This window comes from Cyanistes caeruleus, chromosome 3 (assembly GCF_971803275.1).
Source record: "Cyanistes caeruleus chromosome 3, bCyaCae1.hap1.1, whole genome shotgun sequence".
Classification (NCBI taxonomy): Eukaryota; Metazoa; Chordata; class Aves; order Passeriformes; family Paridae; genus Cyanistes; species Cyanistes caeruleus.
In genome coordinates, this window is record NC_141703.1 from 88,063,187 (window position 1) to 88,079,184 (window position 15,998).

Sequence of the window (15,998 nt, forward strand, 5' to 3'; positions counted from 1 at the left end):
CATAATATCCTGAACCTCCCCTGGCACAGCTTGGAGCCATTTCTTCTTGTCCTGTCACTGGTTGCCTGGGAGAAGAGACCAACTCCCACCTGGCTGCCCCCTCTTTCAGGGAGCTGTAGAGAGTGATCAGGGCTCCCCTGAGCCTCCTTTTCTCCAGGCTTTTCTCCAACCCCAGCTCCTTTAGCCACTCCAGACCCTTCACAGGCTTTGTTGCCCTTCTCTGGACTCACTCCAGCCCCTCCATGTCTTTCTTGCAGTGAGGGGCCCAGAACTGGACACAGAACTCGAGGTGTGGCCTCACCATTGCAGAATGCAGGATCAGTCACTGTCCTGCTCCTGCTGGCCACACTCTTCCTGACACAGGCCAGGTGCCATTGGCCTTTTTGGCCACCTGGGCACAGCTGGCTCATGTTCAGCTCTGTCACCAGCACCCCCAGGTCCTTTTCCTCTGGGCAGCTTCCCAGCCACTCTGTCCCCAGCCTGTGGTGCTGCCTGGGGTTGTTCTGACTGAAAAGCAGGACCTGGCACTTGGCCTGATTGAACTTCACACAACTGTCCATGTCAGCCCCTGGATCCAGCCTGTCCAGATCCCCCTGCAGAGCCCTATGCAGATCAATGCTCCCACCCAGCTTGGTGTCTCCTGCAAACTGACTGAGGGCCCTGGATCCCCTCCTCCTCCAGATCACTGATGAAGTTTTTACCCAGGACTGAGCCCTGGGAACCCCCCTGGTGACCAGGTGGATGTAACTCCACACACCCCCACTCCCTGGGCCCGCCACACAGCCGGGTTTTAACCCAGCACAGAATGCCCCTGCTCGGGCCATGGGCTGCCAGCTTCTCCAGGAGAATGCTGTGGGAAGTGGTGTCAAAGGCTTTATTGAGTCCAGCCCATAACATGCACAGCATTTCCCTCATGCTTAGGCAGGTCACCTGGTCATAAAGGGAGACCAGGCTGGTCAAGCAGGACCTGCCTTTTCTGAACCCACCCTGGCTAGGGCCGATTCCCTGGTTGTGCTGTGGGATTGCATTTAGGATAATTTGTTCCATCACATTCCCTGGCACTGAGGTCAGCCTGAATGAGGAGAGCCTCACTGTGGCAGCTGCTGGAACTCCTCTTGGAAACATTTCTCCAGCCAAAGGAACAGCTGAGCACTGGAGAAGGCATTTCCAGAGTTGTGTCCAGAGTCGGGGGAGGGACCAGAGACAGGGACTCTCCAGGCTCCAAACACAGCATGGGAGCAAGAAGGTTTTGTGTGCACTTTGCCTTTCACTGCAGCTGGGGTTTTTTCTCAACTTTAGTGGTTTATTTGGCTTGTGTCCTCCAACCCTCCATCTGAAAAAATAACTCAAACCACAACAGCCCAGATCTGACTGCAGCCCCTGCAGCTGTCTTTCTTTATTGAAGAGGTGCTGGAGGGGCAGGGAAGCCCTTCAGAGCAGAATAGAGTGAATTATTTCCTAAATGATAGGTGGGGTGTGAGGAAAAGGAGACTGCACAGAAGAGTGGAGGGGAGGCTGGGACCCCCCTCCACGCAGGCAGGAGCCAGCTCAGGGTAATCAGCACAGTGCTGGGCCAGGAAAGGCAGCAGGATGCAGACTCCTCTGGGAGCATGGGGCTGCCCTGTTGGGGTGTGGGGGCTGGACTGAGCTCTGCCAAGACAGGGAGAAGCCCCTGCAGCCAGGTTTGCTCCCAGCCCTTGCTCCTGCCCTTACCTTCCTCCCTGCCTCATTGCTGTGCAGGTTGATGAGCATTTGGCTGGAGGAGACACCACGGCTCCTCTCAGGGCTGTCCACGAAGGCCTGAGAGAAGTCAATCCCATAAAACAGGTTATCAGAGCAGCCTGACCACTGGAAACCTGCAGAGGGAAAGCAGCCTTGAAACAAGGAAAGAGAATCCCTGAGAAGATCTCCCAAAGATCTGTGGAGAATGAAAGTGTCTCCTTTTCAGGTCTGTCTCCCCCAAGGACCTTCCCCTCTGCCACCTTCTCCCTGCTGCCCCTTTCTTCTTCCACCTTCAGGGCTGACTCCTTGGATCTTGTGGTCACAGCCACACTTGTGCAGCTCCCCATGGCTGCAGGCACAGGTGACAGCAGAAGCAAAGCTGGCAGCGGAGATGGCATGGATGAAAGCCAACTGCTGCGTGCCTGCAGCGGGACAAGAGATGGCACCAAGCTGCAGAGGGCAAAGGCACTTATGGGGCACAGGGTGGGAAAAGAGGCTGTCACTGCACGCAGGAAGGATGGAGACTTCATGCCTTCTGATGGAGACTGCTCGGGAGAAATACATGTCATGGTGTTCACCAGGGTGTGCAGGGAGTCAGTAAGTGACGTGGCTCTGTGGCAGGGTGGGTGGCAGGGTCAGGGAGAAAATCTACCAGTCTGCAGAGGTGGTACCCAGGATGGTCCGATGGGACCAAAATGTCAAATCTGGCCAAAAAGGAAGGAGTTTCTCCAGAATGCTAATATTTGTGAGAGCGTTTGGTTCAGTTTGCTCTGTGCTGACAGACTTGTTAGCATGGGGAAAAAATGACTGGCCACTCTGGGGATGGGTGCAGTGCAATTCTGGCACACTAGGCTGATGTGCCAAGGGCACAGTAGGCATGCTGGAGGGACACCATGCCAAGCTTGTCTGCGCCACCCCTCCCTCGCTGACCTTGGATGGTGGCTTTGCCCAAGACCTGCAGCCCCTGCAGGGTGGAGCAGTTCCAGTGGCGAGAGTGGAGCTGGTGCTGGCACTCGAGGGCAGCCAGCTCCACACCTCACTTCACCGCCTCCATGGCTTCCACCTGCTCTTCCACCTGCCCCATCAGGCCATCACAGCCCCTGGGGTCCCGGAGGGCTGCCTGCAGGGAAATCTGCTTGGCCAGGGACCTGTGGGGCAGGGGAGAGGTTCAGCTGCAGATGGGCTAGAGCCAGGGCCTCACCTCTGCAGGACTAACCTTCTCTAGCCATATCTTAAAGCAGAAATGGGGCATGGAAAGGGCTGTGGCCATGTTGTCTGTGAATCAGACATTCTTGCTGCCCATTCTGGTCTGCACCTCTTCAGCCTTACCATCCCTCTCCCTCCATCCCAGAGATGCCCCTTCTGCTTTTTGGTTGCCCAGATTCCTCCTTCCACCCTGTTCTCACCCTGTTTTATTTGGAGACAGCATCTCCCCAGGTGGCTTTCCAACCCAGACAACACAAGCACAAAGCATACTTACAGCCAGGTCACGGCAGCAACATGCTGCACGTGGATCAGCATCACCTGCAGCCACACCAGCTCCATCCTGTCCATGGCAAAACTTCACCACCTCCAGCCCCCGCACAGCAGCCGCCTGAATCCCCTCCTGTCGCTTCCCACGGCCTCTGCCCAACAGCGCCTTTCACAGCAGCTCCAGCACTGCAGTGACCGTGGGCTGTCCATGTGTGGTGCCTGCCAGCATTGGAGACCCTGTAGCCTGCAGAACCCTGCTGGGTTGCCCCTGTGAGGTCGTCCACACCAGTGCTACAGCTCGGGCAGCACGGTGGGAGAGCTCTGAGCTAGGGCTCTGGGGCTGGCATCTGTCACAGAGAGCTCACATGGATGGGGACAGCATCTGTGTCACACCCGTGGCCTGTGCCATCCTGCCAGCAGATGATGGGGTTGTCTTCCTCCACAGTCCAGTCACTTCTTCAGCAGGAGGCAGCCCAAGACGCGCTCAGCAGCAGACACAGCCTTCCGCACAAGATCGCAGCAGCACCACGCAGCTGTTGCCAGATCTACCAGCTCGTCACCTGTGTGTCACCAAGCCCTTTGGGGAGAGAGCTTCCCTGCAGCGACAGCTCCTCAGCAGAGAGAAGAAGACCTGCTGCCTCCCTCACCCACATCCACTGTTCTTCAAGACACTCCCTCATCTGCCTCCTCCAGGCTGGAGATTCTTCTTTTCTACCCTGCAGCCCACATAGCTACAGCAAACAGACGCAGCCCAGCTGCTCCCTGACTCTTAACTCTTTCCCTGGCAGGTCTCCCTTCCCCTCCCTCATTTTCTTCCCTATGAACTGTCCTTCCCCAAGATCAGTCCTTGCCCTTCTCCTAGGAGGCACAATGGGGTGGCTGCCCCCCTTCTCATTGGGTACCCCTTTCCTAAGAGCCCCTGGGAGCCCAGGAAAATGTGAGCCAGGAAAGTGTGACCAGGGAGCTGAAACGTCCCGGGACAAAAGACTGCCATTCCCACAGCCAGCCTGGGAAGTGCCAGCTCTTGCCAGTGACTTGGAAGGTAAAACACCTCCGCAGCCACAGGTTTCTGCTTTTCCTGTCTGAATCATTCAGAAAATGAAGCAGGGCTGTTCTGGCCCTGCTGTGCTTCTTCCATGAAGGGATTCACCCCTTTGCTCTGCTCTCCCACACTCTGCTGCACAAAGAGGTCTGAAGAGCACTATGGTTTATCAGTCATCCTTTCAGACCTGGGCAGCCTCTCTCTTTCACCTCTCTCCTTGCCTTCCCAGCTCCCTGCATCCCTCCTCCTGTTGGGTCCTTGCTCCTGCTTTCTGGAGCCAGCACTGCGGGGTGGCAGGCATGTTGGGATCTGCAGCATCAGGGTGTAGCCTCCAACACACACCCCAGTAATCTGGTCTTACCTGCTGCTCACTCCAACAGCAGTGAGGAAACGCTGGGGCTTGAGCTGCTCTTCCCCACGAGCTGAGCCTCCAAGAGACAGCGAGGGGCAGACGTGTGAGCCCACCCGGTGAGGGGACACAACTCGTGGGCTGCTGCACCGAGACCCGAGGGGGTGAGTGAACTTGGCTGGGTGAGGATGCTGTGGGGCTCATGGGCTGGGCTGGGTGCCGCTGTGTCCTTGTCTTCTCACACATGGAAAAGGCAGGACTGCCGGGCTCAGCCAGGTGTGTGTGTGCTCATGTGTGTGAGGGGTGAAGGCTGCAGGGGAGGGGGAAGTTCCCACAGAATGTGTCAGACACTCCTTAGGCAAAGGACACCCCCCGTGGCATATCTGCAAGCTTTTATCAGTAGCAACGCCTTGACGGGAACTGAAGAGACACAAAAAGCCGTGAGAACAAAGATCCCAGCAACTAGCAAGCGAGGAAAGGGGTCTGGTTAAAAAAGGGAGGCACTGAAAAGAAGCAGGGTGAACTCAGTGGTTTGGGTGCTATTGTGCCCTCCAAGGATTTATGGGCAGCCAGAACATATATCCAATGGTGTGTCATTCCCTGAATGAGGAGTCAGTAACAGCAGAACAAGGGAGGCAGGGGGTGAGAAAATCAAGCACCAGCAGACAAGGGCTGCAGAGAAAGGGAGCCCACAGCAACTTCCCAAGGCAGCTGTTCGTGGGGCAGGGTGGCAGTGGGATTAGAAGTGTCGCCACGACTCGTGTCTTCTTCCAGATGTGCTGAGACTGGCAAAGCAGAAATAGGACTCGAAGCAATAGAGTGCCAGATGGGCTCTGCACAAGGTCCCTTCCCAGCTACACGTGGCAGTGCCAGGTCACAGATGTCCCGGTAAATCAGCCCTTGTACTCCCATAGCACTGTGCCTCCTGTAGCCTTGAAGAGGGACAGAGGTTCGTGGCAAACATGTCTTTGCTTGCCACAGATAATGACACTTCTTCCCAGCCTGGTTCTTTTTGGGACCCTGCCACATGCCAGCAGTGCACAGCTGGACCCCTGGGAAGGAGTTCGATCCCAAAGCACCCTAGCCCAGGGGAGTGACAGGACTCCAAGTCTTTGTGCGGGCTAGCAATTAAATCAACTTTGCTCTCACTTCCTGTATTTCACTTCTACCTCCTGTTTAGCAATATTTTGGGGAGAGAGATGTTTTATTTTCTCTCTGTCAGTCCTGGGGGTGGCTGAGTTAGCAAGACAAGCACGTATTTGGCACTATGACCCAGGGCAGGTCTCCTCAGTTGCAAGGACACCTGGGTACTGCTTCTTTCATGATTGCATTTGCTGTTGTAGGATGTGGTTTAGCTTATCAGCTTTTGATAACAAAGTTCATGCTTTGTAGCCAGGCAGAAGTGCATCAGGAAGTGAGAAAGGAGAAGAGTCAAACTGCAGCATGCCAGATGTAGAATCAGCCGTAGCGCGGTAGGGGACAGCTGTGATTTGGATGAAGAGCCCGCCCGGTTCTGTTCTGATCCAAGCTGCTTTGGTGCCGGGATCGAGACCTCTGCAGTGGGAGCACTCAGGGAGCAGCAAGCCGGCATCCACGCTTGGCTCTTCTCCAGCAGCGAGGTAAGGCAGGAGGGAACATCTGGAGAGCCGGATGGTCTGGCACGCTGGGCACCCGTGAGCTGCTGTGCACGTGCTGCCAGGCCTGACCACGGGGCCCTGGGGGACATCTGCCCCTCCTCAGCTGCCCCGTGGACAAGGAGGTGCAAGGCACATCTCTGGCTTTATTCAAACTGGGGCTTCCTTTGGGATCCTGTGATACTGAAAGCACAGGCAGCCTGCAGAGCTTACTTGCCAAGGTGCCCACCATGGGAGCCCTCTTCCACGGGATTCTCAGGAGATGAGGAGGGGTGGCATCTCTAGGGAGGAGGCAATAGCAGTGTGATCAAACCTCAGGAGTTAAATACAGAGGTCTCAGCTTATATATCATGTGTCTCTCCCTAAAAACAAGCTATCATAAGCCTTGAATGTCTTCAAGATCCTAATCAACACAAAAATCTAATTTCTTGTGTAGAAAAAAAGATAAAAGTGGGATTTAATGTCACCAACAACAGGCAAAAAGCACCCATAATTATTAAAAAAATATATCTCCAATTTCTAGAGTAAAGTCAGGTGCATTTTCTGAGGTTTGACACATTTTTGTTGTTTCCTCTTTGATTTCAGATTAAGTAAGCGAGCTTATGCAGTTTGTGTTTTAAGTTCTGCACCTCAATAATACATTTGCTCTCTGCATTCTTACAGTAGTCCCAAAACTCCTCGTGGTTTTTAGTGACAATCCACTGTCACAGTGAAACACTGTCCCTGCAGCATGCTCATCAGTATTTTTCCAGCTTTCTTTTTCCACTTCATTTCTCAGCCCCATACTCAGATTCTTCATCATTTTTGTAGTGCTTGGAGGCAGTGACTGCTAGTAAGACAGTGCCAGGAGAGAGAGGATTCCCAGGACCAGGCAGCAAGGTGCCAGGCACACATCCCAACTCAGGGCATGCCTGCATGTCCTGTACCCTGTATGCAAGTACATTTAGGGCTTTTCACCCTCCAAAAGAAAAATGTCAAAATCCCATGGATTTTGCAAGTCACAGTCTTGGTATTCACAGTTGATGGTATTCAGGGTCTCAAATTGAAGAGAGAAAAAAATGCTTCCTCCACCTCCTGGGACATATAAGGTCAGTCACCAAACAGAGAGTTTCTTCAGGATTTAAAAAGAGGATCTTGTTGTGAGGAGGAGGATTATTCAGCTGTGGTACCACTGCCTCCTTACACAGCCCACTGGTGGCTTGGGATCTCTTGGCAGCTTTCGTGCAGAGCAATGAGTACTTGGGATTCTTTCAGAGGCAGCCACAAGGAACATGCCTCTTGACTCTCAGACATTAACCAGCAAGGATAATCGGTCTCCCTGCTGCCAGCCTGCTTTACCTACCCATAGATTTCCTTTTTAGAGAGGGACAGTCAAAGCAGGACCTCCAAAGCTCACTGGAGAAACTTTCCACACCCACGACTTCATCTTTCCAATGACTGTGTCTGCATACATCTCATTTCAAGTCTTTGTCACAGTGTCTGTTGTGGTAAGTCTGAGACAATCAGCTTAGTATGGCTTTTCCATACCAGCACCCAGCAGACTCTTTCTTCTGTGTTTCCATCTACCCACAAAAAAAAATCCCCTCAAAAACCCCAATCTATTTTCTGCTCTCAGTGATCTTTGCTGCCAGTTTAGAACTGTGCTGTTCCATCTTGAAGGCTGAAAGGTTAGAGTGTGTAAGGAAAGACCCCTCAGAAAAGAAAGAAAATGTGATGGTGGGCAAAAAAAATGGATTCTTTCACTGGTATTCATGTCACAAAAGCCTGGGAGATTTCCACAGCAGAAACTCACATTATGGGAAGTTCATAAAAGGACTGTCTCTGGTCAAAACTGTAGTAGGATCAACCACAGAGCAGCAAGATGAACTAAACAGTGTCCAAAACCACACTGAAATAACTGAAGGGTGGAAGACCTGACTAATAGTGCTATAGAAACCTTTGCTTAAAACAGCTCTTAAAGACAGACTCAATTTAAGAAAAAGCTCTTGGGGGGTTTCAGACTAGGGAGCCTGATGGTTTGGCTGAACAAATTAGCAGAAGCTATAATAAAGGAAAAAATCAAATGGCATGTGGTCACATCTAATTACTGGGGAAAAGTCATCGTGGCTTTTACAAAGGAATGCTGTTCCCACAGTTCTTCCTTAAAGGGCTAAATAAGCATGTGAACAGTGGCCCATGTGGATTTCCAGAAGGCTTTCAAAGCTAGTCTCACCAATGGCACTTTAAAAGAAAATTAAAGAAAATGTTCCTATTTGGATAAAAAGTGCCTAAAAGAATGGACAGAGAGTGAAGGTAGATGGTTGTTTTTCTCACTGGAGTTGTCAGACACCTGTGCTGTGGCTTGGACTGTTTGACTTATTCATGAGGGATGAATAATAAAATAACAAATCTGTTGGAGACATAAAATTATTCAAGTTTAAAAAGATGAGGTTTGGCTGCGAAGAACTGCAGAGATTAAGAGAAGTGTGAGTGACTGGACTTAAACTAACAGCTGAGACTTTATCTAGTGAAGTGATGGGAAAAAGCAAACTGAACTGACCATTACCACTTGCAAATGAGATCTACACCTACGCAGCTCAGTGCATCCACATCATCAGCACTGTGTGTTTTCAGCACCCCAGCACAGGGCTCACAAAGGCTGTAGCAGAAGCAGAAAGGTGCTGAGAAGGGCAACAAAGATGATCAAAAGTACAGAATAGCTTCTCTGCAAGGAAAAACCATGAAGACAAGGACCCTTTAGCCTGAAAAAAAAAAAAAAAGTTGCTGAGTGGGAGTATGGTAGACGTTTATAGTATTATCAGCCATGAAATGAGGGTGAAAAGGGATGGGTTTTGCCCTGTCTCTTCCAGCACTAAAGCTAAGAACTGAATCTAGCAGATGATGAATCAGAGATGGGTATATGGAAATGATTCTTCACCTGGGGCACAAGTAAGCTGTGGAACTCCTTGGCACTCCTGGCACTGGATAATGTAGGTGGTAAATTTTACATCAACTCAAAAAATTACTGAAAAAAACCCAATGAAATAAAAGTTCCCTGAGGACTACTGAATACAACTAGGTCACTTATGGCTCAAGAAATTCCTGAGCTGTTTATGCTGGAAGCAGGAAGACAGCTTGAGGCAGTGTAACTACATGATTGTACTGTTCTTAACACAATCCCTTCACCATCCACAATTTGAGATGGAATATTAGTGGTAGAAAGCCTGACACAGCATGGACTGTGCTTACATATTATATTCTCTAGATCTGTTAATACCTCTGGAAGACTTGAAAAAACACGTTGTCTGTAGAGATTAGTCCTTTTCACCTGACATCTGGCTGGTCTGAGTACATGTGTTACAGCAGGTCATGGTCACTCACTAAGTCACAGTCTCAATAACTTTGCTTCCATCAAGATAAAGGTCTGACCACTCTGTTCAGTCTGCAGTTCATTGCAGGGTTTGGGCTCTAACAAAAGTTGACATATTCTCCTAGAATTATAGATCACAGAATATACTGAGTTGGAAAGGACCTATCAGGATCATCAAGGATCAGCAAGTCTAGCTCCTGGCATTGCACAGGATATCCCAAGAATCACACCCTGTGACTGAGACCGTTGTCCAAACACTTCTTGAGCTCTGTCAGGCTTGGTGCTGTGACCACTGCCCTGGGGAGCCTGTTCCAGTGCCCAACCACCCTCTGGGTGAAGAACCTTCTAAGATCCAACCTAAACCTCCCCGACACAACTTCAGGACATTCCCTGGGATCCTGACATGGATCTCACCACAGAGAAGAGATCAGTGCCTGCCCATACTCTTCCCCTCTCGAGGAAGTTTCAGACTGCAGTGAGGTCTCCCCTCAGTCTCCTCTTCTCCAGGCAGAACAGACCAAGTGACCTCAGCTGCTTCTCACACAGTTTCCCATCAAGGTCCTTCACCATCCTCATGGCTCTCCTTTGCACACTCTCTAATAGCTCAATGTCTTTTTTATATTGCCCAAAACTGCACACAGAACTCAAGCTGAGGCTGCACCACTGCAGAGCAGAGCAGGACAATCACCTCCTTTGATCATTGGCAGTGCTTCTCCTTGAGATCTCTTGAAGCATGAAACATTTCACTTGACACCAACAACATTCTTGCACTTTTGCCTTGTCATCTTATATTCCAAACTTGCACGAGACTTCATGCAAAGTATTCATCCACCAGGAAGGGTAGAATCCACTCAGATATAGTTTGATAAACCAGTAGAAGTTTCTCTAAGAAACCTGTTTTGGTGATGGACCTGCACAACAACACAAAAGGATGGGCAAGTTGGTAGCTGCCTACACTCTTGTATTAGGTTTCCACTTCCATTGTTGGAAATGTCTGGCAATTGTCTGGCAACATGCTGTTGCCAGAATGGTTCTCTTCCTCTCTGTGAGGTCAGCACACTCTTCTGTCTGCATCAGATTCCCTCTGGATCTGTGTGTTGCCACACAATGCCATGCAGAAGGTCTGATGTGCTTGACCTACCTGTCAGGCTGCTGAGTAATATCAACCTCATGTAAAATATTCTCTAGACAGAAAATTCTACTTTCCTTTTGAAATAAATCACAGTCTACATGGACTCTTACGAGGGAGTCCCATGGCACTTCCTTTTTTACTGTGCTCCCCTGTGCTGCTCTGCATTCCTGGGACATGGGCTGCTTCAAGCTTTAGGGTGTTATAAGCAGCAGAATGAGGACATACGATCCAAATAAGCACCACTGGTCCCATGCAAGTAAGGACAACAAAGGAACTGTATGAATGTAAGAAACATAAGGAACTCAAAGTGCCTGGAACTGAGGTTTGTGCGTGTTGTTTTACGTAAGAAAAGGAGCTTGGGTGGAGTCGAGTCTAACTGTACTGCAATTTTTTTATCTGAAATGGATGTACAAAGTCCTTTTTCTCTGATATAAAACAATATTATGCCACCTTTATTTTCAGTTCCTTCCACTCAGCATTTTTCCTTCAAAATTCTGCTCTCTTCTTTTTCTTTCTCTTTGTCTGGAGCTGCCTCAACTACTTACCCTGTGTGCTTGTGGTGTCCCTTTCTTGTATTCATGTACTCTCAGCAGTGATCAAAGCAAAGTTCATTTTCTGGGGCTGGGTGATAAATGATTCTGTACAACAACCACCTTCTCTGTGCTCTGTCTTCTTCTGCCACGTAATTACTCACTTTTATAGTGTCCATTTTCCCCCATCTTTTGGTTTCTTTGTGAGCTCTTGCTGCAGACGCCACCATGGTGGGATTTTAACATTTCCAGAGATTTCCTCCTCTAACTTAAACTCTTCTGTTTTGATCTCCCACTCTGACCAGGAATTGTACTGACAGCTGGCAATGATCCTCCATCACCTTATCACCTCATAACCACTGGAAAGAACTGCTGAGCTAGGGGCAGAAGCAGACTCCACATTATCATCCCTTCCAGATGACCACAGAGCCGCAATCCAAAGCAGTGCCAGCCAAGAGAGATATTGCCCATCTACCTCCCAGCTGCAGATGACAGGAATGACCTGCCCGTGGCTTCTCAGAGGGGAACAACATCCCTCAGTGCTCTTCTTTGTGTCTCCTCATCCCACCAACAGGCTCAGCCACCTCAGCGAGACCATCCCCTGATCCATGCTGGGCATGTCAGCATCCAATACATCCAATACGTCCAATACATCTCAGACATGCAAGGATTACACCTTCAACCACCACCTCCTCATGCCTGGCTACACCCTGATATTCATCACAGGTTTGATACTCAATGTGGTAGCCCTGTGGATATTCATCCGATACCTGCGCCTGAAGTCTGTAGTGATGATCTACATGTTGAACCTGGCCATAAGCGACCTCAGCTTCACACTTCCTCTGCCCCTGCGACTCTACTACTATTCCAACCACCACTGGCCCTTTGGTAGCATCCTGTGCCAGGTCTCTGGCTCAGTCTTCCAGATCAACATGTACGGTAGCTGCCTCTTCCTGATGTGCATCAACCTGGATCGCTACGTTGCCATTGTTCACCCGCTTCGCTGGCGGCATCTGCGGCGCCCCAAGGTGGCCAAGCTCCTCTGCTTCATCGTCTGGGTTGTGATCTTCATGGGCTCAATCCCCACAGCCATAGTCCACAAGCAAAACCACTGTAAAGTAAAAAACCAGACCATTTATCTGTGCTTTGAAAGCTTTAGCGACAACATGTGGCAGAATAACCTCTTCCCCCTGGTAATCCTGGCTGAAATCTTGGGGTTTCTCCTTCCTCTCAGCTCTGTGACATACTGCTCAATCCGGATCTTTCGGGAGCTCTGCCAGCCCAGCCAGACGAAGACCCTGCGACAGCAGAAGACTGTCCGTCTCCTCTTGGTCAATCTGGTCATCTTCATCATCTGCTTTGTGCCCTACAACACTACCCTGGCGGTTTATGGGATGATAAAGGCCCGGGTGATGAAGGTTGAGGAGGAAACACAGGCCTCTGTGCGCCAAGCGTTAATTATAACCATGATGTTGGCCAGCATGAACTGCACACTGGACCCCTTGATCTACTACTTTAGCACTGAGGGTTTCCGGAACACCTTCAAGAAATTGCGGAGGGGACAAGCCTGGGACTCAGAGATGGGAACGCTTAAGCATCAGATTGTGGAGAGTAAGTCAACCCGAGACCACGTTGCGTCTAAAGTAAAACTGTTCCCACCTGAAAACTTTATCCGTCCCAATGAATGCTCACCGCCACTTCCTACTGCAGTATTTCTGAACGGCCCTATTGAGGACTCGGAAATTTAAGCCCGGGAAAGCCACACCATTGCAGAGTCACCCATGCAATAACCACAGCAAGCCTGTGGGATACAGAAAACATGTTTGAGGGAGCACAGCAGACTGTCTGTGGGTGAAGGTGATGATGCAGAGCTGAAGGATGAAAGGTTGTTTTGAATAAACAGAGGTATCTTCGTGACATGGTCATACCTGACTCTTTTGGTACAGGAAACACAGTGGGGAACAAGGATTTGAAACAAAGTTAGTGTGTCTAGGTCCAGCCAGAATGAATTCTTATAGCAAGTCCATCCTGTCTGAGTAGCTCCTGGCTGCCCTGTAGCCTGAGGCAGTTCTGGGGATCATCAGGTCACAGATATGGTACTCACTGCTGACAAAGTGAATTTACTAGCAGTGGCTGAGGAAAACCTTTGAGCAGATGTTTCAATTTGAGTCATAGGTCCAGCTCAGGACACCTAAATGAGTATCTTAATTTTCCAAAAGAACTGAAGCATTTAGCAAGCTTTGTTGAGGTCAAGGAGAATAGCTGAGTTTTCAGTAATCTTGCAGAAAATAGGTTCCTAATTGCATAGAAAATCACTGACCTTAGCAAAACAATCTTCAGGAGGCATGTCAAATGTGCAGCTGTACACACACACACACACACACACACACGCTTGGCACAATGGCTATACATTTACCTAAGGCAAAATGGCTTGGGAAGCACTAGCATACTTTAAAAACTACATTCCAAATGGTCCCAGAAAAAAAGAGAGGATACCAAAATTGTCATCGTGTCAGAAGCTCATGCTGACGTTAGTGCTTTGCACTCTCTTGTTGCTGGCCCCTGTATAGGATGATTAATTTCAGGTCTGAGTGATTTTCACTGTTGAAAAGAAATGATGTCACAGAATGAGGCTGTGGTGAAATGTATTTGCTTGCACTGTTTGTACATGCTTTTTCAGGCTGCACTGTATGTGAAAGCCCTATAAATCTCCCCAGAAGCAAGATCCAGCTGTACACAGGCAGTGCTAGAAGCCACAGTTTTTCATTCCTGCTGATGGCCAAGGGTTGCATTTCCAATTGCACTGCAAAACAGCCTCTTTTTGTGGCTTCCAGAAGGTCTCGGGCTATTCTGGAGTGGATCCATTACAGTGGTTTGGTTTTGGTTTTTTTAATGTTAAAGGAAAGGTCAGGGAAAGTGACAAGAAATGCAGCCCAAAGTGCTAGGGTTTATAGTTTTTAGACTTCTCAATAAGCAATAAATCTGGTTTCAAGTTCCTACCTCATGGCTGCTGTGGGAATAAATGCATTGTAATACATCACAGGTTTGTGCTAGGAGATATCGGGTTTTAAACCCATTTTTCCAGTCCCCCTTGAAGACCCTCTCGTTTATTAGAGATGACTGCAGAAGCAGGTCTTCAAGAAGACCTATAGAAGATGATGAGCCTCTCCACAGAGACATCCTTGTGTCACAGGCTGCCTGTGAGACATATGCCCTAGCGAGTGCATGTGAGCCAGCTCTGTCCCCTTGCTCAGCCCATGCATCACCAGCAGAGCAGCCTTGAAATCCATTTGCAGATGAAGAACATTTAGTGGTGCCCAAGAGACGCAGGGAGAGTGGTGGAAGAGGGGTTGTAGGGCAGCAGATATTTCTATTTTAAAAACTCAGGACTGCCATGAATCCTTTGTGACATGGTGTAGCTGGAGAGGAAACAGAGCGGTGTGCATCTCTTGTGTTACCCTTTTGTCCTGGGAATTATGGGCTATCGGAGTGATATTACTGCTGTCTATTTACAAACCTTCCACCACCTTCCTCCTTCCTAGTCCCCTTTCCTTGTCCCTGTCCCTCTGGTCCTTTCTCCTTTCCCTGATCTAATGCACCATGCACCTAAGCATCAACACAATACCTTCACAGCTATGTTTTCTTCCCTGCCCAGAGGAGTTAGATTTTTGTTTCCTTATAACTTGGCAAGAGTGCTGTTACAAGCACACAGAAAGATTCATGTGAGAAGGGACCTCTGAGACTGCCTGCTCACAGCAGGTTGCTGGGGGCAGTGAGGGCTGGCAGCTCCCTAAAGGAACACAAGAGCTGAGATCCAGGCAGGTAACAAGGCAGGCAGAGGAAGAGGCTTAGCCAGCAAGGGAAAGCATCTAAGCAAGGGGACAAAGGCAGGTACAGGCAGATAGCCAGGTTCAGCCAAGAATCCGGATCATCAGACAAGCTTGTGGTGATGAGGCAGGTCCAAGGTCAAAGTAAGAAGTCAAGTCAGCATCAGGATCAGGTCTGACAGCAGGAACCAGGGTGAGCCACAGTCCAGAGACTGGCTGACAAGTCCATCATGACAAGGTAGGTCTTGGGTCAAGCCAGGAAGCCTATCCACAGGTCTAGATCCATAGATTGCACCATCAGACACAGGCCAGACTCCTCAGACAGGAGCCAAGGGCAAGAGCACCAGCCTAAAAGCATCTCCTGGGGCAAGGGGTCAGTCCTGGCTGAGGCTCCAGCAGAGCTTTCTGGAAACTTTCCCCAAAGTTATCAGAGGGAAGAGGCTGCCCTCAGCTCCACTGCCTCTGACCTGTCCCCAAGCTTGTACAGCCAAAGCCCCAAAGGAGCAGAGAGGATGTACTTGGGACCCCAAGGCAGTTCAGGTGGCTCAGAGCCTTGTCCAGGTGGATTCTGTGCACCTCCAAGGATGGAGATTCCTCAGCTTCCTGAGGTACCCACACCAGTGCTGAAACATGCCCTGGGGAGAGGCTTTTCCTAGTGCTCACCAGGATTGTTGCAAGTCATGGCTGTTGTGCTTTCTCAGGGCCACTATGAGCAGAGTCTGACTCTGTCTTCTCTTGGCAAGTTTGCCAAGTATGAATGAAATGTCAGCTGGCAGATGCCACTCCTTCGGAAGAGGCTGTTCCTCTGCTGAAGTTACAGTATCCTCCACAACACACAACTTCTCAAAAAGCATATCAGAAAACATGATCTTTTCTTGTAGCTTCATTCCTGAAAAAAAGTGGAACTATTTTTACCTGGAACATTTCATAAATATTCCAC

General features: G+C 49.8%; 2 protein-coding genes and 1 long non-coding RNA gene across 6 annotated transcripts in view; 1 reads left to right on the forward strand and 2 right to left on the reverse strand.

Moving 5' to 3' along the window:
* Nucleotides 1–991: 991 nt before the first annotated feature.
* LOC111943823 (protein Wnt-4a-like) lies at nucleotides 992–3,276 on the reverse strand. The gene is made up of 6 exons (XM_086883796.1): nucleotides 3,203–3,276; nucleotides 2,768–2,870; nucleotides 2,653–2,686; nucleotides 2,013–2,144; nucleotides 1,714–1,856; nucleotides 992–1,072 (listed from the first exon to the last, which is right to left on the reverse strand). The coding sequence occupies exons 1-6, from the start codon at nucleotides 3,274–3,276 to the stop codon at nucleotides 992–994; spliced, it is 567 nt and encodes a 188-aa protein (XP_086739922.1).
* Nucleotides 3,277–4,273: 997 nt separating this feature from the next.
* LPAR5 (lysophosphatidic acid receptor 5) overlaps nucleotides 4,274–15,998 on the forward strand; it is a 12,790-nt gene continuing 1,065 nt past the window's right edge. Inside the window, exons 1-4 of one of the 4 annotated variants that reach the window (XM_086882710.1) lie at nucleotides 4,274–4,384; nucleotides 4,621–4,750; nucleotides 5,979–6,205; nucleotides 11,537–15,998. The exon at nucleotides 11,537–15,998 is cut by the window's right edge and continues 1,065 nt beyond it. In XM_086882710.1, the coding sequence (XP_086738836.1) occupies nucleotides 11,840–12,979 (1,140 nt within the window). In that variant the 5' untranslated portion in view covers nucleotides 4,274–4,384; nucleotides 4,621–4,750; nucleotides 5,979–6,205; nucleotides 11,537–11,839 and the 3' untranslated portion in view covers nucleotides 12,980–15,998. Of the gene's footprint in view, nucleotides 4,385–4,596; nucleotides 4,751–5,978; nucleotides 6,206–10,657; nucleotides 11,024–11,536 lie in introns of those variants that run through there. The other 3 variants (XM_023940068.2, XM_023940085.2, XM_023940077.2) reach the window with 3 other exon arrangements.
* On the reverse strand, nucleotides 5,772–10,566 carry LOC111938379 (uncharacterized). Its single transcript, XR_002868962.2, has 4 exons — nucleotides 10,258–10,566; nucleotides 9,477–9,690; nucleotides 8,760–8,961; nucleotides 5,772–6,501 (listed from the first exon to the last, which is right to left on the reverse strand). It is a non-coding gene; the product is annotated as an uncharacterized LOC111938379 (long non-coding RNA).

Coding starts and splice junctions, on each gene's coding strand:
- LOC111943823 (XM_086883796.1), bottom strand. CDS start 3,276: ATGGACAGGATGGAGCTGGTGTGGCTGCAGGTGATGCTGATCCACGTG. Junction 2,687..2,767: donor AGGTGGAAGCCATGGAGGCG/GTGAAGTGAGGT, acceptor TCCACCCTGCAG/GGGCTGCAGGTCTTGGGCAA. Junction 2,145..2,652: donor GGGCAAAGCCACCATCCAAG/GTCAGCGAGGGA, acceptor GTCCCGCTGCAG/GCACGCAGCAGTTGGCTTTC.